We start from the raw sequence: 25,405 nt of genomic DNA on the forward strand, positions 1-25,405 counted from the left end.
TGAAATTCATTAGTGTGCTGTTAAAAAAAAAAGAGGAATATGTGACTGTGTATAAACCTGAGATGACACCATAGATAGAGAGAGAGAGTTTCTAATGATCAACATCACAGTGTTCATCAGATGGGTTTTAATTTTACTGAGTCTCCTTCACACACACGTTCAGGACATTTCCACACATTTGTTTTTGTTTGTTTTTTTTACTGGTTATTAAACTCAGGTTGTTTCTGTGAACCCAGTTTTATCTCCTGTACCTTGTTTGTCTTAAAACACAATAAGAAATAATCCATAAAGATGAACATGATTCGGCTTATTATCGTTTTACATGAGCTGAGCGTCGCGTAGTCCAGAGATCTGTGAAACTTCTAACTCCTTCAAGTTCATTCCACCAATGTTTAAATTGAAAAGGATCCAGTTCAGATTCTGTTTTAAAGCCTCACTGGAAAGAATAAAGGAATAATCCGTCCAATCACAGAAAAAACAAACCTGAAGAAACAGGAACCTGAACAACACTGATGTTGGGATGTTTTTAGGGCGGGTGGGGGTGTGGTGGAGTCTTTGGATGAGGTTTGGATGCAGGTTTTTTTCTTTTCCTCCTAAAATAAAATGCGGGTCGATCAACTCGCCCTCATCTTCAACCTCGTATAGAGTCACAGTGTTTCCAAGAAAAGTCTCTCTGTGGATTGTCCACCATTTTCTATCTTACATCATCTTCGTCCGTCCATAAAATCAGTTCATTGAACGAGAAGTTCAGTTTCATTATTTAGTTCAGCTCCACTCGTCCTGCTCCAGTTCAGTTCAGTTCAGACCAGCTCTGACAGTTCAGTACCTCGTTTCTCAAAAGACAGTGAACTGGTAAATTAAACAGGAACATGTGGACCATCTGACTCAGTCACACAGAGGCAACGATCACACGGGACACATCTCATCTCTTTCATACTCTGCACCTCGAGTCATGACCGTGACTTTAAAGAAGAACCACACTAAATTTAACACATGCATCTGAAGCTGACACGTCACTGCACTTTCCTCCAGTAGAGAACAAATACTGGATGATCTCTATAAAAGTGAGCTGAAAAAGTCAATTTAGAATCCGACCGACTGAACCAAATCATCCAATATCTGCATGACAGTGAAGAGTCACCGTGCTGGAAATGCAAAGTTTTAAGTGCTGTAGAGTCAGAAATCTAAAGGTTCAGTCGGTGAAAACTCAACCGAGGGAAGAAGAGCTGCCCATCGAAGCTCAATACTCTTTAGGTTGAAATGTGTCTTCAGCACCAAGAATTAAAGATGTATGGTGCTGAAAATGTCTCATTAGATTCTCTTTACTAGGAGCTTTAGTAGCTGCAGTAGAACAGTGCGTTCATCTGAAGGATGTAACTGGGGTCATTTTTTATTACTGAGGTTCAGATGATGATGCAGCAGACTGAACTTCACTCATCTCAAAATGACAGAACTGAAAAACAAACTGTGGAAATGAAAGCTGCTCTGAATGTTAGTGAATTTAGCCCAAATCCCACAGAACCAGACTCGGCTAAAACCTCTGGACTGATGCTCCCACTTTCACCCCCGACTGTGTGGAAATCTGAGTCCAGCAGGTGAAACTGAAAACTCACGAAGTCTGTTTTTATGGCAGGAGGCCGAGCGTCAGCAGGAGAGTGAAAATTACATTTCTCTGTTGTATTAAAGAAAAGACATCAGCAATAATAAATGTGAAACAATTTCTATAGATAAAAAGTATAAACATGCATTTAAACTTAAGACCCACCCCCCCAAAGTTGATGGAAAATCCTGATTCAGGAACAACCCTGCAGGGGATGCACCTTTTGATCCCATATATGGTCCATTGGTCTGCACCCAGACACCGAACAGATTCCACTGTGGACCCGGGTGGTCAGATTAGAACACACAGCTTTAAACACAACATACTCAGAGTTCAATGTGTCATGTGGTCAGGAACTGTGGGACATGTTGACTTCCTTCACTCCGATGAGACGTGTCTGATGGAGACTGAGCGGCTCGTGGTCTTGGTGGTCGGGTGTGTAAACGCAGTCTGCTGCAGGGCTACGATGACGGTACAGAGGAGAGAAAGCAGGCGGGTCACCGTCGCTGGCTGTAGACGGGATAGGCCAGCGTGACGTTGAGCGAGTCGTTGTGTTGGACCAGCGAGGTGTGCTGGTAGTGCAGCACCAGCTCCTTTAGAGAACCGTACAGGTTGTAGGGCTCCGCAAAACCGTAACCGGTGCTCGTCTTGTTGATGACACAGTGCTTCACCTCTCCGTCGACCCTGAGAGAGAAAGAACCCGACAGAGGTCAGAATGAGACCTGACGGACTGAAGGAGACACGTAAAGGCTTCAAGGAGGCAGGTAAAGAGGTGAGACTTACACCACGGAGCAGGCGTAGCAGCCTGGTTTGCTGCTGTCTCGGACCAGGAAGGTCCCGTCCCTCTTCCCTCGGAGCAGAGACTCGGCCTGATTGCGGTTGAGGTTTCCCAGACGCCACAGTCTCTCGTCGTGGTGAGGAAGGTCCTCCTCATCCTCCACCATGCTGTATTCACTGAGAGGAGGAGACCCACAGAGGACAGGTGTTAGGAGGACACACACACTGAAACTAAAACTGAACATTACTTATTTCGATTTTATTTTTACGTCTCATAACACACACACAGTTCACAGCTTGATAACAAACACTCACTCCTCTATGGTTTCGTTCTTCAGACCGAGCCACTCGTTCAGTTTCCTCTGACGAACTCCCTTCTGGGTCAGCCACCTGAGAACCAAACGGCAGATGTTAATGACACCGTACATCGTCCTGTACACATTCAGTTTGTTCTCTGCGTGTCTGTGTGTGTGTGACCTACATGAGATACTGGTCCCTGGTCTTGCGGAGCTGGATCAGGTCTGGTTTGATGCTGTTCATCTTCTTGTCGATCTCTCTGTAGTCCGCCGCCTGTTTCTTCAGATCCACCTCCAGGTGGCGCCTGCTGTCCACGATCTCGCTGATCCGAGACTTCAGCTTGTCGTAGTTCTCCATGATCCTTTAATACAGAAAAAATAAATCTCATTATGGTCTGGAAAAAAATTTATTTACTTCAGCAACCTGCTTTTTTAAATATATTAAAAATATTTTTATACACTGTATTTCATGGAGCTCTTGAATCTTTAGCTTGTGTATCTTATAAACTGACTACATTTCACAGCAGGTGGTGTCTCCTCACTGTTGTCATGGCAACCAGGCATATATACATATATATATATACATATGTGTGTGTGTTTTTTTTAAAGGTCTCCAACACAGTTGCCATAGCAACAGCCTACCTCTGGATCTCCTTGTCATTGCCCTCACGACGGAACTTCTCGATGTACTCTTTGCTGAAGCGCTCCTGAGTCTGACACTGCTCCTCGAAGATCTTTATGGTCTCGTTGAACGCCTCGATGGCCGTTCGCTTCATCTGGATCTCCTGAGGGGTGAAGACGGGGAAAAGGAGGATGAGGATAAATGCCAAAATATACACATTAAGATAGTGGACTGTAAAAAGAGAGAAGTTACAGTCTGACAGTGCTGTTACTGCAAGCAGAAGTACACAAGTATTCCACAGCAAGCTGCAGTCCTGTACTGTACTATAGTATAACCTGTCTGAAATGTACAAACAGAGATTTTCTGAGAATCCATTGACTGAATTACTGATAGTTTCATGCACATTTGTTCCTCATGTGCCTCAAAAATAAGGTTCCCGCAGAAATCTAACAAGTTCAGGTTTTTTAAGTTTAATTTGTGAACAGGTTTCAACTAACAGTTTCTAAAATCATCCAATACTAAAACCTGGAGACGTGTGACACAAACAGCAGGTGACAGATTAGAGTTTAACAGTCTGAACCTGCAAAGTAACAAAATCTATCCTGAAGTGGAGGAAAAGTATTAAGCAGCATCAAATCAAGGAACTCATGAAGTATAAGTTTGTACAAAACAGCCCTTGAGTAAATATCTTGGGTACTTTCCACCACAGACCACATTAACTGACGTTCAGCCCCTCATTGTAGCAGAGGACTGTGCTGAAGTGTACCTGTGAGGTTCTGGTGTACTCCTCATACAGTCTGTCGTACTCTCGGTTCTTCTCCTGGTACTGCAGGTGATACTCGTGCAGCTTCTTCCCCACAGCTTCAATACTGTCCTCCTTCACCACCTGATCCTGAACAACACAACAACACATCAGACAAACCACTTCTGTACTGGGGAAACGGAACCACCAGACCATCAGAGAGCATCACGGACCTGTTGGTATTTGGAGACCGGGTAGAGCAGCTTGACGTCCAGTTTGGGGTTGTACTGGGCTAGAGACTCGTGTCGGTAATGGTTGATGAGCTCCACCACTGAGCTGAACGTTAAAGGGTCTGAGAAGCCGTACTTTCCCTCCCGATGGAAAATCTTTATGAGTTTGTTGTTGCCTCCTTTCCTGCAGGTGATCAGACAATGTTCATCATCAGTGACAGATCTTTGGCGTGTCAGGACTGAACTACAGCTCCCTGTATGTCATTATTTTACTGTCTGCTGCAAAGAAGACAGTTTACAATGCTGACTTCTGTTTGCAAGCAGTGACTGATTTCTAGTAATTTTATAATAATAACAAGTGTAGAGACTTTAACTTTAAATGAAACCAATATACAGTTTGTCTTAATTAATCTTATAAATGCTTAGCTACTGGTTTGAGTAGTAGATCATTTAAGATTCACAATAAAAATGAAAAAACAATATTAAATTATATTAAAAACATTCAGCAGTGCTTCTTGTCTAATAGATACAGGAGAAACACAGTTTTATCACTTGTAGATTAGAAATGGAAAATAAGTGAGAGATTTCCTTCTGTGTCAAGCAGCACACACCTTGTGGCCTAATGTGACACCGTCCAGTGATGTAATACAATTATATTCTGTAAGGTCTTCAACCTTAGACACTGTAAACTACCTTCAGATGACTTCTGTTGTGATTTGCACTATACAAATAAAACTGAATTGAATTAAATGCATTCTGCAGACAATAACTATCAGGGAGGCAAACTGCATTTCAGATGGTAACATTTATTTTTAATGAGATTCCTGCGGTGCTTAGACCAGAGGTTGGTGCTGAGGATTGTATAAGAGCAGAAGTGGAGCCGTTTGTGTTGAGCGTGAGAATTCAGAGTTGAACTTTACCTCAGAGTCAAAGTGTAATCTCCATGCATCTTTGTGGAGGCGTCTCGGACCAGAAATGTGCCGTCCGCCGTGTCTCTCAGCTTCTCGTTCACCTCCTCTCTACAAACACATACGGCCATATTCATGACACTAACACGTCGCTCTGCACGACAGGATCCTCCTCGTTTCTCACATTTATTTAAATTTAACTTACATATATTTTTATGTTTAATAGTATTTACAAAGTTCATGTTAGATTTCCATTGTCCTTAAAGAGGCTATTCTCTTCACATAAAAAACATGAAAAAAGGCTTTTGGCGTGTGTGTGTTACCTGGAAATGTCTCCCCAGTACCACTCGGCATCCTGCAGAGCCATGCTGTTGTTAAAACTACTGGAAGGTACAGGAGTCGTCGACTTCACTGGTTTAGGGGGTAAAGCTGCAACAGAAAAAAGAGCGAGAAAAAGGAAATTTTGAGAAAGACGTCATTAAACTACCTCAGCTGTCGTCAACAGTTACATGGGACAAATCAACAAACAACAGTCAGTATTTCTACACACTAACATGAACATATATCATTTCGAGTCAATGTTGTGAGCAGGTTTCCTCTCACAGATGTCTCAGTATTAGTGTACATTTCAGGAAACGTCAGCAGAGAACCAACAAGTCTATTTTTACACTTAACTACCAGAACAGAACCTGACATAATGTTAAGGATTTAGATCTCACACACACTCAAAGTGCTTGATTACTCAGTTTCACTTCATCCTGTTTTCTGATCACGATGATTCCAGGAAAACTGAAAATCCTTCATCAACCGTTCTTAAGAGGAAACGTATTCAGTTTACAGTGAGATTCTGACATAGATCAACTGAGGAGCCTGATGTTTGTATTATTTTATCTTTTAAAAACTAGGTCAGCATCCATCACACGTTCTCAGAGCAGTGATGTCCTTAAATAACTTAGTTTTTCTACAGAAACAGTTCAAAGGCATAATACATATTTTATTTGCTATATGTGTTTGATAAACACTAGCAGAAAACCCTGGCAGACATTTGTCCCACTGATTTTACAGTCAACTAAACAAGGAAACCAGCTTATTTCCTCTTTAGTTCTACACTAAGCATCATTTTTATTTGTTTTCCATTTCTCCTCACAGTCTTTTACACCATGTGTGCTGGAAATAACTGAAATGTAAATGAATATTTGCTGAATCACAGTTTATTTAATTATTTTCATAAAATCTCACGAGGGTCACTGTAACTACGTCACAACTGCCCACTCATGAGGACTGTAACTTCTCACTGTCTGAAGATACGCCGGCTGTTAACCAATCTTACCGTTTCTTTTATTTTTTGACAACAATAAAAGCTGATAAAACGGTGAAGGGACAAACAAACACGCAGGTTCCTGAATCCAGAATAGACGAACATGCACCAGAGTGTGTTTAATTCATCGCTGATGAGGAAAGCAGAGCCTAACTCAGGTGATGCACACCTCCAACACCTGCAGAATACTCACTCACATTTAGTCTGAATAAAACACCGTCGCTGCGAGGAACTTAAGGCAGCACTTAAGTAAATGTACCTTCACCCATGTTGGTGTGTGGGTTTCTTTTACACTTGCACAGACTGGAGTAGCCACAAAATAAATAAGAAAACACACCTGTGACAGTTTAAGCAAACTATCCATCAGTCAAACAATAAAGAGTTTAATACCAAAGAGGAGCAGTCATTTCATTTCTCTGCTACACTAGAAAATGTTAAATATGCCTCAATATTGAAAGGAAAACGTGTTTTGTGCTGAATGAACCAATCAGCTTGCTTGAAGCACAGATCCACCTGGCGTGTCGTCTGGTATTAGGAGCTGTGAGCGTCAAATTTTTGGCCTTAGCGTGACTGTCTGCGTATTTTGCAAAGACGTTCCAATGCAACTTTAGAGAAGCATCTATCTGTGCGACAATCTGCAGAATCAATACAAAGACCGTCGCTTTAGATCTGAGCTAACTGCCACCAGGTGCAGCTCCAGGTCTAGGTCTGAGCTCCTACCTGGGCTCTGCATGTTTATGTAGCAGAGGATCTTCTCCCGTCCTCTCACCGGCTCGGCCTCGGCCCTGCCTCCTTCGTCTCGCTCCATGTCAGCCTCTACACCTTCACCCACCTCCACAATACTTCAGAGGTAAAACGAAGCACCGATTCTGGATGGGAATTCTCGATCCCATCATCCCCTGCCCACAGGAGAGTGCCCCAGTTTCGCCTCGAAAAAACTGACGTTATCTCAAAAAGGAAACAGGTCTGGGCTACATGTTTTCTAACAGAGCTGCACTTTTCTCTCTGATTATTCCTAAATTTCTAAGATTAACTCGGCTGCATTGACAACTGAAATCTGCAGGATTTCCTATTTTACATCTCTCTGTCTCTTTGCATCTGCAGGAAGAGCTTTCACAGTTCCACGACGCCTAAGATTCCCTCCACAGAAAAAGAAAAAGAGTTCCTTTGCATTTATCCAGTATCTGCAATCGTCTTCAGGTGCTGCACATTTAGAACGACGCAACTTTCTCCCTGCCTGCCTCTCTCCGTCTCTCAGCCTCAGTTCAAAGCTCAGGAGAAAGGCTTGGAGATGTGTGACATCACCGGTGCCCCCAGCCAATCCTGTGATGGCAGAGATATCACCGAGGCAACACCCCCCACCCCACCCCTCCCCTCGCCTCCTCCTCTGCTGCATCTTTCACTCCGTGGATGGATGATGTCATAGTTTCAGCTGCTGCTCAGCCTGACTGATCAATACACAGAGCAACTGATTGGCACACAAACGACTGACGGACTGAGATCACACCGACTGTCGGAGCCATTTTCAGTCATGTGTGCATCTTTGTGTTATTTATTTGCTCGCTGATAAGCACCAGGTGCTGCTGGTGTGTAGACAAAACTCTGCACAGATAAGCCCCTGCCAGCTGACCTTCGAGGCCGTTTGGTGACGTAGTTCTACTTTCAATACCTACATTCTAAAAATGTCACGGCACTGGTTTTGTATGGTACCAAAAGCACAATAGTAGCTGTTACAGGATCTCTAGAGTGTGACTCGACATCCAGAGGAAGCTGCCAGATGCTGAACCAGATCCCTGCTGGACTTCTCAAGGAAGAAACTCTGAGAGGTGATACTGACAGGTGATCCACTTCTATTTTACTCCTTGACCCCTTTCTACACTCCTCTAAGACTTTAGCCTACAGCTAATATTTTTGCTCTTTAATAAAAAAACTAAAAATCTAATGGTGGCTTAAGATTTCTTCTTTACTGTATGTTTTGTGTTTGAGTTGGATGAAGGGTGAAGTACTGAACTACTAAAATATGCATACGCTGTCTCAAAGTGTTCATATGTTGAAAATGAACTGTGACAACGTGTCACAACATCCATAAAGGCAAACGTGAGGCTGTTTAGGTTAATAGTGTGACAGCTAATAACATGCAGTGGGTGCTGATCATTCCTGTTCAGCTGCGTCTGCAGCAGCCTTTGTGGTTTTCTTTGAGCATTACAGGAAAATTGGTATTTCCTTGTCTTTTCACACCTTAGCTATTGTTTACAGTGTTTTTTTTATATTTCATGCAGCTGAGAACAGCAGTAGAAATTTCTTTGCAACCATAAAACAAAAATAGGTTGATTTTGATTATTTATTAGTCCTGTTGTGTTTTAAATACTTTTAATATAGATGACGTGACAAATCATCTTAAAAACAATTCTGTTTTTTACACCATATATTTACTATATGGTTTACTATATGGTTTACTATATATATATATATATATATATATAAAAATAAATAATAAACTGACAAGGTCTATTAAGTCAACGACATTATGAATCTGACCAGACGATTCCTAATCTAATTAAACTACACTGACAAATGCAGCCAGGAAAACACTGCTGTTATATTTCTAGATTGTTCTTCTATCTCTCCATAATCTGATCTCTACAAAACACATGACAAACATCTGACTTTCCACTCAGATGAGGCAACAGCTCTGACTTGTGACAGTGACACACATCCAGTGCTGTACAGCTGTTTGAGGAATTGAGAACCTTCATTGAGGACTTTGAGCCTGAGAAGCTTTAAATTAAACTGGCGTCGTCTTAAGAAAGGAAATGGCTCAGACCACAACCAGCTTGTTTATTATAAAACTGAGACACTTTTGTGTCCTGGTATTTTTCTTAAATTAGTCATAACACTGTCAGGTAAGACTTTGTAGATTTGTCTTTAAAAACCAGGTGTTCTTAGACAGATGTGTGTGTTACCTGGAGCAGCCTGGTTCATGTTGAGCTCACTGGTTATGAGAACCTCCAAGACCTGAACCAGAGGATCCAGACTGGATTCAGTCCTGCATAGAAACAGAGACTCTGTTAGATTCATAAACATAACATATAAATAAACACAGGGACGTGGTATTTATTGAAGATTTCTGTCATAGTTCATATAAAGGAATCTGGTTGTTCCAGTTTTTTATTTGATCCTGTTCAGAAGACTCACAGTCACAAACTGAAAATAAACCACGACAGAAACTCTAAGATAAACACTCAAATAATAATTTTTAATGCAGATCTCTAAACAAAAGGCTCCTTTTTGATGACTCATGTGATTAGCATTTTCATGTGACTGCAGATTAGATCAGGGGGAAGAACACTACAAATCATTGTTACACAAACATTTTAAGGCCTTTTCCTTTTTGCCCTGTCAGCTCTGCACTGTTAAACATCAGTTAGGACCTAACACGACCAGAAAAGTCGTTTCTTTCTTGATGTGGTGTTGTGTGCCACAAAGCCTTCTGGTCAGAATCACACAGGGCATTCGTCCATGATGTCAGCACAACTGCTAGATTTTTTGGACAAGTAACAAAGATGTCTAATTGCAATAACTTTATATTTGTCTTTTCCAAAAAAAGACAAAAAATCCTATAACTGCACAATCTAATGTTTAAACAAACCTCTTATGTTACTGAGCACTACATTCAGTTTTTCCTGAATTTGTTCTCTCAGGCAGATGCTACTTTCAGGCTTTTTGGGCCCGAATCAGCTCAACCCGACTGATTTTTAGCAAATCCTATCACCGGACCTTCAGACTCAACTTAACCAGCTCTAACACAACACTTCTACCTGTCAGGACAAAGTCTGGGTAAAGTTTTTATGTGAGATGTGTGACATCACATGTAGTTTTATAAGTCATTCTACCTTCAATCATAAATTGTGGCCGATCAAAAGTCAAACATTTCCTGCACCTTTAAGCTACGTGTCGACCAACAGAATCTGTCTTTACTGCTTAGACAGAGAGAGAACAAACTTTTTTATGTTTTCTTTGTGCCTTTAAAGTTTAATTCTGAATAGTTTTTTATCCTATGTTTATCTGTTGAATGATACAAACTGCATCATGTTTTACTAGAAGTTAAAATATTCCCACTGACATGTTCTGGAAACTCATCCAGACATTCATCAACTCACACATAGTTCACGATTAGACAGAAAAAGGAAATATGTACAATACAACAAGTAAATAAATATATAGTACTGCTCCTGTTTTACGCTGTATGTGTTGATTTATCACTGACCCTGTGCTGTGTCTGAACAGCAGTGGACCGAAGGTCTCCGCCAGGTTTCGGGGGTTCAGCTGGTTCCTGGAACCGTGCAGACAGAGTCGGGCCAGGTGTCGGACCACGCTGAGCAGTGTCAGGCCATACTGAGCTGGGCAGGCCGGTGAGCTCGCTACCCCCCGTAGCACCTGGGCACAGTCTTCCAGGTCTATCACCTCTGCAGACAGAAACAGGCAGACAGAACCGTGAGAAAAACAATGAGACACGAACATCTGGTTTAGGTTTTTCAGAGCAAGATGAGTCTTGGGGTCTGGTTTCTGCTAACCTTGTACTGCATGGATCATGTCGCCCTGCAGCACAGACGGAAGTACGGGACCTGGGAGATCCTGCAGGAACCGGACCACACCATCACACAGTGTTGACACATCCAGTTGCTCCAGATCTGAAAAACACACTCGGTTTAGGACACTGCTCAGTTGGTCACTTTGAATCTTCTGTTTCAGTCCGGTGTACTTCAGACGGTTCTACTACATCTATTGTTTACTGATTAACAAAAACACAAATGTAAAAACCAAACATGTCAGACGATGATTCCTCACCAGTGTCGGCTAGCTGACGGGCGTCCAGTCCTCCTCCACTCAAAGTTCGGTACACACTGGGACCGTCCATACCTGAAGATATAATAACACAGCACATGAGCAGATTTTATCACCAGCTAACAGTATTAGCATCAAACGGCAGTTGTGACTTTCACGTTAGCAAGTGTCGTCTCCATTCTGCCTGCAGTGAAAATAAAAATGAGGTTAAGGTTGTTCCAAGTTAGCTGCAACACTGCAGCTGTACAGGTTCTACTCACAGTTTCTCTGGAAACACTGTAACTTTATTATTTAGTTTTATATTTACTTTGTCAGAATGGTTTACAGATTATTTTCAGGAATTATCTAATCAAAGACTCATTAGCGCCAACTTTCAGTATTTATTTGTTTAAATGAGAACGAAAGTAGGAATTCTGCCAGGGTTGCTGGAGAGCCGGTCACTCGACTGTTTCATACAGATTTTAAGCATCTGAATTGTTTAATCGATTAAATTCAAACTGTTGTCGGTGGACTGACTTCAGCAACAGGAAGTGCTCTGAAAAATTGTTCCAAATTATGGTTCCTCTCAGAGTAATCACTCGTCCAACCCGTTTTCACACATCAGCAGAACCTCACATGCATTACTGTGCCCGGTCACTTTATTTAGATCAGCGTTACCTTTGGTTTCTACGGCTTCCATCAGTCTGTTGAGGAAGGGAGGGGCTGTGTCCGGGGGTCCAAACTGCTCTGGGAGATCTGGTAACACGAAGCCTGAAGAAGAAAGAAAACCCCAGAAACAGTAAAACAGTTGAACAGTTTCACTTTTTTTTTCTTTGATGAAAACTGATGAAATCATTCAGCAGCTTTAACTACACCCTAAATTATTGTTTTGTGCTGTACACATAATCACAGAGTTTGTGTTGACTCCAACAAAATTCATGTCGTTCATAGGTCTGTCGTCTGGTGACACAGATCACGGAGAAAAGGGAACAACTGACTGGATGCAGCTGATCTTCCTGTTAGTACAGAAGCTTCGTCACGTTAAGGCTGGGGGATATACTTACTATTTACCGACACACACAACAGCTCTATCATGAGGGTCATTATTCACATACGTCATTGCTTCTTGTTTGTGTGTCTGGAGGATTTAAAAGGGACTATGGGGGGCAGACTAGGACCTAATGAAATTAAGACAATTACATAAACAATAGATATGAAGATACAGGTAACTGCGAACGAGTCGCTAATGTTGTGGTGACTCAAAGCTGCTTGTGAGGTGATCTGATACTGCCCGCATTGGCAGAGTTGTTTCCGCTGCACATAGCATAAATTTCTGACTATGTGTTTAACCGCTGCTTCAACTCAACACAGGGTCACTGAGGTCACTGTGATACGTACGTGTAATAAAAGTTGGTTAAATGAGATCACACAGGGGTCTGACACTTAGAAACAATAATTGTGCAGCCTTAGTGACCTGGGTGTTTACTCAGACTTGAGACAAGTTGTATTTCCATCAGCCATAAAAGCCTTCTCACCAACATTAAAGGGGTCGTTAAACGAAAACACTGAAATAGGAATTTACAGTGAGTAAAACAAGTTCAGGAACCAGCAGCTTCACCGAAGTCTGAGTTCTGTTTAAACAACTTTTAATATGAAGGGGTGAAAGCAGCAGGAAGCAGCAGCTCTGAGAAAAAGAAAGGTAACAATAATAACAAGGTTACTGCTGCCAGCCTGTACCCCACACACACACACACACACACACACACACACACACACACACACACACACACACACACACACACACACACACACACACACACACACACACACACACACACACACACACACACACACTTCCTGCGTTGGTGGCAGGAGAACAGAGCTGAGATCTGTTTAGTCAGCAACAACAATCCTGACTGGTTGTTTTCCAAGCTTTTACTGTACACAGCCTGTTTGAGGTTTACTAAAATGTGTTTTCCATCCTCGTGGTTAAAGTTCAGAGTGTCCAGGGAGTACAAAGAGAGGCCTCTGAAGTTGGTGCCTGTGTGTGTTTTTCTGCAGAAAGCTCCTGGTGAGGAAGCAGCTGAAGGAAATTGAAGCGTGAGTCACGCAACCATTTTCAAGCTGAAAACTGAGACGGTGAGAAACCAAAGTGACACATACAGGCAAAATGAAACAGTCATTTATGATAATTACAAATTCCTAGCTGCTCTGTGAGGCTGTAATTAGAGTTGGACACTGACACACACACACACACACACACACAACTCCACACACTGATGTTTATATATGATATAAATTTAGCGTAAACTGAGTTTCTTGTGCCACGACTTCTTTGCAATATTAACAAACATTTCTTGATGAGGTGAAAAGCTGTCATACAACATGAGTACGTAGCAGAACTGAAGCAGCAGCCAGGTAAAGTGTGGACCTAGCATAGCAGATGCCCCCACTACTTTTAAATTGTATGTGTGTGAGCAAGTTGGGTACTGGGTGAAAGCGGCGACACACAGGACATGAGCTATACGTCAGCACTGACAGAAAATAATGCCATACATCGAGTCCAGCATAAGCAATGTGAAAAGACACCAGAGAGCCAAACAGCACCTCTCACACCACCTTTAACGTGATTACGGTAATTGTCTTATCAAATGTGCACTTTAAGTGTAGAGGCGGCTGGTTCGATCATGCAAACAGCAGCTCATTAGACAGCAGTGCAGGAGACATCGTTACTGCAGCAAACAGACTAGGATGGACTAGAGCTCTGTGTCATGCATGAAGGAAAAGTCAGTCTCAGTTTGCACTTTGAATATCGATAGTACTAATACTTATTTTCAAATCAAACAAACTCCATTAGGTCACACACTTTAATTATACGTTAGAGGCTCACACATACTTCATAGTTACCAGAAGAGACGCATGAAATCATACAGGAGAGAAGCCAGTCAGCTGACTTTGTAGTGAAACCACATATGACAATTAATGCTCGCAAAATAAACTGAAGTGATGTTTATTACAAGATGATTAGTTAAAAAGTTCAAAATGCACCTGCATTATTTTGTATTTTGTGACTTTCATTTATTTTGTTCAATGCACATTATATTTAGAAACTGTGAACAGAAGGTTTGCAGTAGAGATTTCTGTTTGAGTTGTGTTACTGAAACTGGGATGATCGTTATATCCTATTTTAAAGTGTGAGGAGTTACTTCAGATGGTCGCTGCAGTTACAGACCGTTTCAAAACTAAAGCTCTGCTCTGGGTTGGAACAACTGTTTAACATTACAGCTACCATAGGATACATTTGAGGTTTCTAATCAGCTACTTAGATGAAAGTGTTTCAATTTAACAAGAAGCAAGTTCTTGTTATAACTCAACTTCCAGATAACAGCAGTGACACAAAATATCCAAGAAGCCGAAACTGTGATTGCGTATCTGCATTTTCGTTGAGAACAGTCAAGTATGACTCTAAAGATCCATTTTAGCAAGAAGCATCATATCATCGAGCATCACGTCAGCTGCGTTACTCACCTTCTGACTCGGAGTCGGCCCTCGTTGATGCTGCAGACGGCGGTCTGGGTGGGCGAGGCTTCGGAGTGGGCGGGGACATTCTCTTTCTGCCGACAAACTCCACGTACGTCCCCGGGAAGTCGCCTTTCTCCTGTTGGCCAGAGAGGGACACGTTAAGCCTTACATCACATTTAGGGTGTTAATAAAGAATTGCAGTTGCAGCCTGTGTGCACTGAAGTGTACATGTAAAGGTTTTGGTGATCACCCAATGCTGCCTGTTCAAGATGGGGTCAGGTGAGGCAAGGTAAAAACCCAGGATGGCATGACTACATCTGTGTATGTGCTACTTTTTCACATATTAGAACAACCTGTCATCTGTTATAATGCTCAACGTGACCCCACCAGTTACAAATGTGCTGCTTCATGTGTTTCCACACCTTCATAGGTTGAACAGTCCAGATTTTATTTAGAAACAAGCTACTTTTACAAGAAAAGGTTTATGGACTTAGTCGTCCAGGTTGTGGTGTTTTCAAAAGCACTATGTTTTATTTAGAAAAGAAAAATAAAGATGCTGTGTAGTATGTGGTGGAATGACTGTGCAGGCTTTATTAATTACTCGTTCGTTCAGTAAAGTGTGAGAACGATTTTATCAGTTAACCAGGAATATTTTTAGTGCACGTTTCAAGAAACATTTGGCATTTATAATGATAAGATCAGTAAGAGTCAATAATAACTGCCTGAACCAGCACAAGGAGGTGGTGAACTCATTGCTGCAACATAAAAACCTGCTGAGACAGTCCGTCAGGATGTTAGAAACCCACAGTGTGAACTGTGAGGATTCTTTTCAGAGAAGAGTGTGGGCTCGAAGCTTCAGCGTGTTTCCTCCCACCATTCAGGTTAAATGGAAACTTACAGCAGCACACAGGTGTTTGAAGATTTTGACCTGTTTATTCAACTGCTACTAAAAAATAAGTTACATTTCCATTTGTTTTCCTACTTTAACTGTTAAAGGTATAGTTATACTAGAAATGTGCAATACCAATAATAGTATTCTAATGTATTATAATCTGTAATAAACTTAGAGCTAGTGCAGCTTCTAGTTGGAGCCTGTTCTACAGGTCTGACGATGCGTTGTGCGGAAGAAATGTACAGAGTGAAATGTAGCAACAGTATTAAAAACTTCTTTGTCACACTCTCTGAGGTCCTCGACTTCTCTTGTCTAACATCTGGTAGCCAGAGATAAGAGTGTGCACGGTCAGATCAGCCTGCAGAGTTCTCAGTGTGTCCCTTTATAAACACAAAAGTCAGCGACAGTTATGTAAACTGCAGCACGTCCACACAGACAATATTTAACTCAGTGTTTATGGGACAGTCGTGAATGAAGATCATATGCATAGCAGCTGCCATCGACATAGGTGTTTGTGCACATTGTGTTAGCTTCGTTTCCACAAAGAAGACATTTTATACATCATCCAGACTCAAACTGTAATCACTGCAAATCCACAACATGTAGCACAGATGTATGTGATATCCGTGTACATATTAGACCTTTGCATTTGAGAACTCATGCTCCTACAAACAATCATTTTAACAATTTACTGTAAATATAAGCAGCTTACGAACTTCACTTTAGTACCGTTTCTACAGGGGACCAGCAACCTTTAGATGAACTTAGTTCCTCTATCTGCACTTACAATACAGGAACCACTGTGTAAATTTAGTACTAGGGCCATACTACCCCAGAAAAGTCCCTAGTTGAGGGGGCTAATTCTTTCTGAAAGTCTAAGAATGGTCAGGTCTGCTGTGCTCAACATCACTGACTTGTCAAGTAAATCACAGTATCTGTTTTTCCTTTTTTTTCCATGCAGAAGTCATTGTGGACTGGGTTAACACACAGAAACCAGTTTTTCTGTGTCATTGTTTAACAGGCTAACTATTTAATATTAGTGTATTATTAAATAAACTGATATGCTCCACTACACAATAAACTGCTTTTTTTATTAATATATCTAAAACAGCTTCTGAATGAATAATAAAAACATCCGGTTTACTGACTGTTATTGGTAACTGCAAACAAACAAGTCATTAAAAATAAACTCCAGATTTCTGCGACAAGGGAGTTATTACTGTATAAAGCTATGTTAGATATAAATATAAATGATCTTTTACTTATCTACGTCAATAGTTACATCTTAGTTAAGGCAAAAAAAAAACATGACAACTGGTCAGAATGGTGTGTAACCAGTCGCTGTGTTGTCCCACCTGTGTGGTCTCGTTGAATCCTGGCAGCCAGCCAATCTCAGATGGCCGTTCTTCTGCTCCGTTGCTGCAGCCAAGAGCCAGCAGAGCTCCTTTACTGACCAGCAGCATGTCTCCAACGTGCAGGTCGATGTCCTCCTCCCGCTCCTTCTTGTAGTCGTACAGCGCCCGGTACTGAAACCCTTCTGAGCTCATCCTGACGGGCTGTTAGCTGAGTATGGCTTCACAATAACTAACAAAAACTGCTCTGAATATAAAAAAAAAAACAATATAAAAATAGTTTATACTCTTCTCCTGAGGGGATCTAGTGTGGAGACTCTACACTAAGTAAATATGGCGTTTCCATCTGCTCGTGTCTCCCCTGTCTCCATGTCTGCTAATGTCCTGTCATCCCTCCAGGCCGAGCCACAGCCGCTCAATCAAAGAGTCCTCGCCATTCATGAAAAGAAGTCTCAGCAGAGGTAGTGGCCACATCTGGGGAGGCGTCAAATCAACCTGAGAGATGAGAGAAGGTCAAGGTTTAATGATGAAGGGTGAAGGGAAGCAGGGGGCTGCAGCAGCACAGGGTGACAAGATTCAATATGAACCTGAGACAAGTGTTAAAGTATTAGACATCTTATAAAATGAAACGTAAATAACAACAAAACTGAATGGCGGGAACATGATTTTAACATGTTTTCAAATGGCATCATAGAATTGTCATAAATATTTCAATATTTAATTTATTTTAATTAATTTTACTGTCATAAAAACAGTTGTGACACCAATGATAGAGGATGTCAATTATTAAACTGACATCTGCATCATCATTTAGCTTCTAGGTTGATTCTGTTCCATGACACCAGAGGAATCCTAACGTCTCTCCCATCTTACCAAAAACCAAGCAGGTTTCCTGTCTCTTTATTTGGCTGTACTGTCATGTTGATGTCAACAACAACAACAGTTGATGCAGGGCTTCCCCCAGGAAGTTGTTCAGAGAGCTAAGGAGCCACACTAAGCTGGATGTATCTCGTGATAAATTTAGTTTTCTGGATCACACCCCAAACAACTCTTTTTATACTTTCTGGTTTAATTTAATGAAAGGTTCATCATGTCTTATGATTGCTGGTGTTTCAGCGGAGGTGACCAGTCTGTTCTAAAACAATACGGAAACATAAACTGAACAAACAATGTGACAAAAAACTCACTACGACAAAAAACAAGTCACGTACACATTGTTTTCATGACACTAATTTGTTGATTGCTTTTTTAAACACCCATCATACTTTAATATACAGTATGAAACCACGTTAAATATTCAGTAACAGTTCAAAAACAAAACTGATCAAGTACAGGAAAATTCTACAATTTTCAATTATGTAAAATGTTGAAAAACATGAAAGTGAAATTCTTTCAACAAAATAGCTGCTCATAAAATGATAAATAATAATTATAATGACATATTATTAATATTACATAATAATAATAATTAACTGTGTGTCTGTCGTTTTGCATCTCTGTGTGGTGCTGAGTCTGCAGTCAGTCTCTTTGCAGTAGATGTGGATGCCATCATGGTGGTTTTGCGTCTCTTCAGTTATATCTTCAGTATTTTTAAGTCTCTCTCAACGTGTATTCGTGCATGAGTCCATTATATTCTCATGAATTTATAATATTATTACTGATAATATTACGTTTATATAGAGCTGGTAAATACACAGTAACTGTTTCCTCTTATTCTTCACCCAGTAACTTATAACAACACATATAAAGAAAGAAGATACTGAACCGTTTTAGATTTAGAAGTAAAAATGACTAAATGTGTAAACAACTAACACCAAAAGACGGTGACCAAACAGGACGTAACGTCAGTTATTTGTACCTCATCTACACTCCTACAACCCCCATAGCTATAATTTACCCTGAAACTCCTAATGTTGTTAAATATTGTCATAAAACCATCAGACATTAACAGACAGTGAATTCCTCCAGGAAACGGGAAACGACAATGAACATCGGTGCTAGCTTAGCCTGCTAGCTTACCGAGTCGCTCCTACGGCTCACCTTTTTTGACTTTTCACCAACAAACGCCTCCAGCAGCGTAAATAGCGGGCGCCATCATGTAGTAATGAGCATACACGATGTCCAGATGTTGTCCAAAACCGAAACAATCCGTTATTCTATCGATTATTTCTCAGATGAAGACAGTCGTTGTTCAGTCGTCTGAATTCCAGCAGCGACCACGAGCGTCAAGTGCGCAGTCGCTCACTACGTTTCCGGCACAACCTGTCAAAATAAGACGGGCGTTATCGCGTTATAACGCCAAAAATAAAATAATTTAGAATGTATATGAGGGAACTCGTTTGTCTAGCAGGCTGGTTAAATATATATCTTTTTACTAAATGCTTGTGCAGTGTACTTTAATGACATAATTCCTGTTTAAAATAAATTATATAACAACATCCAGACGACAGAACTAACAAGTTCCGATTCTTTTTCAAAATAAAATACCTCTGGCGAACATGTGTTGCAAAATTAATTAAGCTTACTCAGCACAGGCCACAGAGTAAAGCGCATGCTTGAGACATATTGATTTAGAATGTGAATATAACTAGTTTTTCCGCGCAATCTGGTATTTTTGTAACGTTAGGAGGCTAAAATGATTCATTTAAAGGACAAGCTGTCCAGCTGGGCCGGGAGGCAGGGCACCGACGTCATATCCGGTAACCTAGTTTTTAATGCAGTGTGCAGTGCTGTCAAAACACGGGCTCTGATAACAAAGGGGTCTGTGATGGGGGCTGTGCTATCTTCGTGTTGTCCTCATTCATTCAAGTCATATCCAAGCACCACACTGGAAATAGCTGTAATGTTGAACCAGTTGTGTGAGTGTTTGTTGGTGGAAACCAGGGTGACCCCCGCATCATATGACTGCTGCTGCTGTTTTTCCACATCAATCTGTACATGCTCAACTAATTAAATCAACAGAGACTCTTGATTTCACATATGAAGTTATTTATTTACACCAGACAACAAAGAGAACATTTGTATAAGAATTACTCACAATCATTTGTATAAATATACATCAGAGACTGGAATTTGTCAGAAAAGGACAAATTAGTTTTGTAGATTTAAAGATCCATTTAATTACTTTAATATGAGGCAAATTATTATAAAATATTAATGAAGTCTGCTACTTTAATTATTAAGAGATGAATGCTACATGCAAATAGAACCACAGCATTTCAGAATATAATTTTCTCTGTGAAAATACACTTTTTTTTGCCGAATTACTGATGGTGTTAAAATTAATCTTGTTTAAAAAAAGTCCATACACGCCACAAAGTCTTTGTACATGCAAATTAAGTATCCTGGTACATCTGAAGGTGTGTTTCATAAAGGAGGCTCAATGTACAAATAAAGAACATCACACAGAAGCAGAAACCAAAAACAGGAGGAGACTGGGGTGTGTATCTCGAACTGTGTCCAGTTTCTCATGTATTAGTACGCCTCTGGATCACAGTGCTAACCAGTCTAAAAGTTATCTAAAAGTTCATGTTGAATGTTATTTACAACATGTCCTGTTATATGGAGAATATTCTCAGAATCCTTTAATAGCCTAGATGAAAAAATATGTTGTCTGCTGCATTAAGAACATCTCTGGTTAATTAATCAACCTTCAGAGAAATAGACTGTTTCTCTGAAGGTTGATTAACAGTGTGTAAAGAGTAAAAACCAGTGTCTGTGCCAAATGACTAAATGTAAAGAAGGTTCTCTTAAATCCTTCCTAAATCATGGAGAACCAATTTGTAGTTTGTATGAGGGCTTCCTCTATGAGAATCACTGCAGGTAAAAAGTTAAAAAGCACTTAGTCATGATATTGAGGGACAACTGCACAGTTGGTGAGTTAAGATATGAGTGGCTGATGTTGGGAGACAGAACCTGCAGGCAGATGATGAATAAACTGGATAACGCTGACTGAGCTGAATAACCAGGTTTCTCATGTTACATGTTAATGTCAAGTCCTGAATACGATCAAAACCAGGATACTAATGTGCAAGTAAACCTTAATTTTTCACCATGTTACATTGAAGTATCAAAGAAAAACTGGATGCTGAGAGCTGCAGTGTTCATAACATAATAAATAAATGATCAGAACATACAGTATACACCTGTATATGTGTTTGTCATGTGTAAAAACCTGAGTGTGTATTTCCAGCTGACTTCAGCTCTACATGCTGAAGACGTTTCCCAGCCTGTGAACCGAGAGGCTGATCTTCCCTGTCAGCTGCAGCTCATTCTTCAGAAAACGCCCCACTTGCTCGGAATAGAGAACATCACAGAATACCCAGATCTCCGCCCGCTCCCTCTGGATGTTGACGTTGCACGTCGGTAGCCTGGTGTTCCGGACGGACCGGCTCAGAGTCTGCCACACCTGCAGGGAGGAAAACTGACAGGTGAGGAGGGAGATGGACAGGTGATGTAAGGAAGACGTGGGAGTGGGTGGGTAGATTTAAAAACATATTTTCTAAATGTTTCATGAATTTAAAAAACTCCAAAGAGAAGCTCAGCTACACGTACAACTAACACTCACAATATTCCAATATATATACATACATACATACATTTTATAATAGGTTCCAGTTGTGGAAGAATACAAAGATGAAGGAGTGAAGAAACAATGAAAAGAAAGTGTTATCATTATGTACATAAAACAATTTGTCCAAAGCGCAAATATATTGAATTTTGCTCTAATGCATGACACACAGAAACATAAATTCTTACGTCTTTGAGAAGCTGTGACCAGAGAATTTGGGGATATTTTGCTTGAAAACCCCCCAAACAGTAAATATATAGATCAGAAGAGCTGCACATTTCGATACTCTAGTCATTGTTGCAGCTCTAGAAATACTTACATCGAAACTTTTAAATTAAAAAACGTCACTTGATGATGATGCATGTTTCCTGTGTGGTGCACTTCAAATGTGATGAGCTACTGTAATAAAGGTACTGACCTCAGTGGAAAAAGTAACTGATGGGACAGATAAAGAGCCATGTCATAAACATAAACCACAAACTATGATGTTAGTGTTTATGATAAGCTCCCACCCTTTTCAGGAGCGTTTACCACTAACATCTACTTGAGTGAACTCTGCTACATGTTTGTGTCACAGGTTAAAGGTTTAATGTCAACAAGCTAAGGAGTATATGAACGTCTGGGGCACAGCAGTGGAAGAAGTACTCAGACCTTGAACTAGAGTAAAAGTACCACAATACAGAAAGATTCTTTAAAGGTTCCTGCATTCAATATACTACTCAAATAAAAGTACTGTCAGTCAAACACAAAAGTAAAGTACCAAAAGTAAAATAATAATACAGTATTTATACTAAGACATTGTAATTGTGTAGTAGGTTTTAATTAGTTTTCTGCAAAGTAGTCTGAATTTCCTTCTAGGCATCTACCCAATCATTTAATGTGTGTAGTAAAAGTATAATGTATCATGAAAAGGAAGTGCTCAAGAGAGTACAAATTTAGAGTCTAGTTTAGACTGAAACAGCTCAACAACCTTTATACAGATTGTCAAGACTCACATGAACCTCTGACTTTATCCCTCTAGCGCCACCATAAGGCTGAGGCACTCATGGTCATCAATAAAATTCAGACAGATTGTTATGAAGTTTGGTTGATGTTGTTGAACTAATGATGGGGATCCCTTCAGTTTTTCTTTGGTGCCATCATCAGGTCAACATGTGAATTAGTCCAATAATTTGGATAACGTGACCATGAAACTGCAGAACTGATGAAATTCCCTCAGCCTCAGCTTTACTGTGTTTACTGCTAATTAGCAGAGCTGCATCCACAACTCTCTCCATTATCATCAATTAACCATTTCGTTTTTTGGTCAGCAGAGTAGCTGTTTGGTCATCAGGAAGAAATTCTAATTATCACGTTCCAAAGGCCACAGTGATGTGACCAAATTATCTTTTCTGTACAAATGAGACATCTGAACACATCACTGTGGACATTTATGAACAAAATGATTAATTAAGAAAATTATATATTTTTAAGTAGTAAAAACTTCTGTCTAAGTTGTTGCTCTAAATAAAAATAATGACAGTCCTACCAATGAGCAGAGAAAAGCAGTGACACTGTGAAACAATTTGAACAATTAACACTTTAGTCAGATCATTCCTTCCGCTTTAGATCTGAAAGATCTGTAACTCAATACTGTGGATGGAAACCACCAAATATTCACAAAAGTGAAGGTAAAACCATCAAATTTCCATATAAACTGATTTAAAATGATTATTTGATTAAGAAAGTTGCTCTAATGATTAATGAATTGGGAGAAAATGCACCACCTGGCTGCAGACTGTCCTGTTCTGTGAATCCCATACTGACCTCTTCAATGCTGTTAGCTGCCCCACAGTTGTCCTCACTGATGACCCACTTAGCCCTCTGGCGGAGGTGGAGGCTGTGGATGGACACCATGTGGTGGAACTGTTTGGACAGCAACTGGGAGCTCTGCAGCACAACCCCTCTCTGTGTACAGACACGCCAGCACCGTTTGACTGGACAGTCTGTGGCGGTGAAACCATCTTTGTCTTTCTGTGGCTGTTTCTCAGGAGACAGTCTGGTGATTCTGCTCTCTGGTTTATTATAGGCTGATAATGGGAGGAGGTGGTTTGGTGTTTCTGAGATGCAGAGAGCATCTTTGCTTTTTTGTGTTTTTTCATCTGGACTTCTAATTGTCTCTGAACCTGCACAATCATCATGTCTTTCGGAGACACCATCTTTTGTTTTTTGAAGTTCACAAGTCTTTGCTGCAGCTGTATGGGTATGCAGCCTGTTGTTGTCGGAGATTAATAAATTAGCAGAGGAGGTGATGACAGGAGCTGGTTTGGCAGGTCGGATGGGCAGCCGGTCTGTGGCAGAAGTGGGGAACCATGAGGTGAAGACTGGAGGAGTCCGACAGGGAAAAGCCTCCAGGAGCTTTTCTGTAGTCTCTAACAGAGAGCTGAGCCCAGCAACTGATCCAGGCCGATAGTGCAGAACCACATCCTCCATAAAGACAGACAGAGATCAGACACACTGCACCACCCTCCTCCTCCTCCTCCTCATCTTCCTCCTCCTAGTATCAGTTCAATGTGAGATGTTATTGCTGTGAAGCCTGTGGACATCAAGACGTGTTTGGGCTCCTAAAAAGATCACAGTGTTTTGGCTTCTGTACCTAAAGAGGAAGAACATAGATAAATATCAAAGTAAGTACGGTTGAGAGTTCAATCATTAGCAAATGATAAGTAAATAAATAAATCGTAAAATGCAGGTAGTTAACTAGTGAGATGGCCCCAGATCCAATTCGAGTAAGTTAATGTCCATCAGATCAAATCTGACTTCAAAAACAAGACGATAATAGTAGAAATATTAAAGTATTTTAGTCGTTTCTACTTTAGGTATCTAACAGATACAGTTTAGTAGAAGGTTTTTGTGTTTATGACATTATTTCAGGAACTGGTTTCTGAGCTATTCTCCCGTCACCGGTGGCTAATGTTTTTAGCTTATTGTGCTAGTTAACCGCTAGTAGCTAGTAGCTAACACTAAACTGGCCAGCCAGCTAGAAAACCAGATAAACGCTCATATTAAACGCTGCGATTTTCACCCAGAAGTTAAACGTGAAACTAACAGACAATACACGAAGAAAACTGTTACTATAAGACAAAATACCAACCTTTCTTTAGCAGATAATAATCATTAACCGGACGAGCTAAAGTTGAAGCGGCTTCCTGTGCGCTTCACGAAAAGTATCGCGATAGTTCAGGTATCGTCCGAGACCTAAACCAACCGGCTGTTTTTATTATTAATTATTTTATAATCATAACATTTAAAGATTTTAATGATTCTATAAATAGAGTTTTTCCAATTATAATCACATTTAGCTAGGCCCAAATTACTCTCTATGTAACAATTACTACTCTTACAAATAAAAGTAAATTACATTTAATCAGATACTCTATTTGATTACAAATTGGAGGTACTTTATTCAAGTGTTTTCCTCGTCTGCTACTTATACTTAATATTTTCCAGGCAAATTCTTCTTACAGGTCATTTTATAACAAAACATGATTATATAGAATTCATGTTTCAAATGTGTAATGTTAGTTATAAATACTACAAAATGTAATCGTTCAGGAAGATGGTCCATTGCAAATATGATTAGCTTTCACACATTACAATACATCTTTATTTTAATATTGTATATATATGTATTTAATTTCTTAGTTTTGTGATTACATTAAGTGTCTACAGCCACACTGCAAACCATGTTTATTTATATATACTTTATTAAT

General features: G+C 40.4%; 2 protein-coding genes across 2 annotated transcripts; both read right to left on the reverse strand.

Annotated features, from left to right (window-relative positions):
• Positions 1-110: 110 nt before the first annotated feature.
• On the reverse strand, positions 111-19,310 carry LOC113150065 (phosphatidylinositol 3-kinase regulatory subunit alpha-like). Its single transcript, XM_026342449.1, has 17 exons — positions 19,124-19,310; positions 17,087-17,578; positions 14,846-14,975; positions 11,996-12,088; positions 11,342-11,413; positions 11,068-11,184; positions 10,761-10,959; positions 9,457-9,539; positions 5,499-5,604; positions 5,188-5,286; positions 4,271-4,451; positions 4,062-4,187; positions 3,316-3,458; positions 2,859-3,035; positions 2,693-2,767; positions 2,384-2,554; positions 111-2,284 (listed from the first exon to the last, which is right to left on the reverse strand). Exons 2-17 carry the CDS (start codon positions 17,276-17,278, stop codon positions 2,098-2,100), a joined length of 2,151 nt encoding a protein of 716 aa, XP_026198234.1. The 5' UTR covers positions 17,279-17,578; positions 19,124-19,310; the 3' UTR covers positions 111-2,097.
• Positions 19,311-20,066: 756 nt separating this feature from the next.
• Positions 20,067-24,855, reverse strand: zgc:101664 (uncharacterized protein LOC450064 homolog). Its single transcript, XM_026342480.1, has 3 exons — positions 24,787-24,855; positions 23,460-24,288; positions 20,067-21,491 (listed from the first exon to the last, which is right to left on the reverse strand). The coding sequence occupies exons 2-3, from the start codon at positions 24,123-24,125 to the stop codon at positions 21,288-21,290; spliced, it is 870 nt and encodes a 289-aa protein (XP_026198265.1). The 5' UTR covers positions 24,126-24,288; positions 24,787-24,855; the 3' UTR covers positions 20,067-21,287.
• Positions 24,856-25,405: the final 550 nt, after the last annotated feature.

The sequence above is a fragment of the Anabas testudineus genome, chromosome 9 (assembly GCF_900324465.2).
Source record: "Anabas testudineus chromosome 9, fAnaTes1.2, whole genome shotgun sequence".
Taxonomy (NCBI): Eukaryota; Metazoa; Chordata; class Actinopteri; order Anabantiformes; family Anabantidae; genus Anabas; species Anabas testudineus.

Excerpts from the sequence above, each read along its gene's own strand:
- zgc:101664 (XM_026342480.1), bottom strand. The coding sequence starts at position 24,125 with ATGGAGGATGTGGTTCTGCACTATCGGCCTGGATCAGTTGCTGGGCTC. Across the intron at positions 21,492-23,459 it reads CAGCTAACAGCATTGAAGAG|GTGTGGCAGACTCTGAGCCG; the intron begins GTCAGTATGGGA and ends TCCTCCCTGCAG.
- LOC113150065 (XM_026342449.1), bottom strand. The coding sequence starts at position 17,278 with ATGAGCTCAGAAGGGTTTCAGTACCGGGCGCTGTACGACTACAAGAAG. Across the intron at positions 14,976-17,086 it reads GATTCAACGAGACCACACAG|GAGAAAGGCGACTTCCCGGG; the intron begins GTGGGACAACAC and ends TCTGGCCAACAG. Across the intron at positions 3,036-3,315 it reads AATGACAAGGAGATCCAGAG|GATCATGGAGAACTACGACA; the intron begins GTAGGCTGTTGC and ends TCTGTATTAAAG.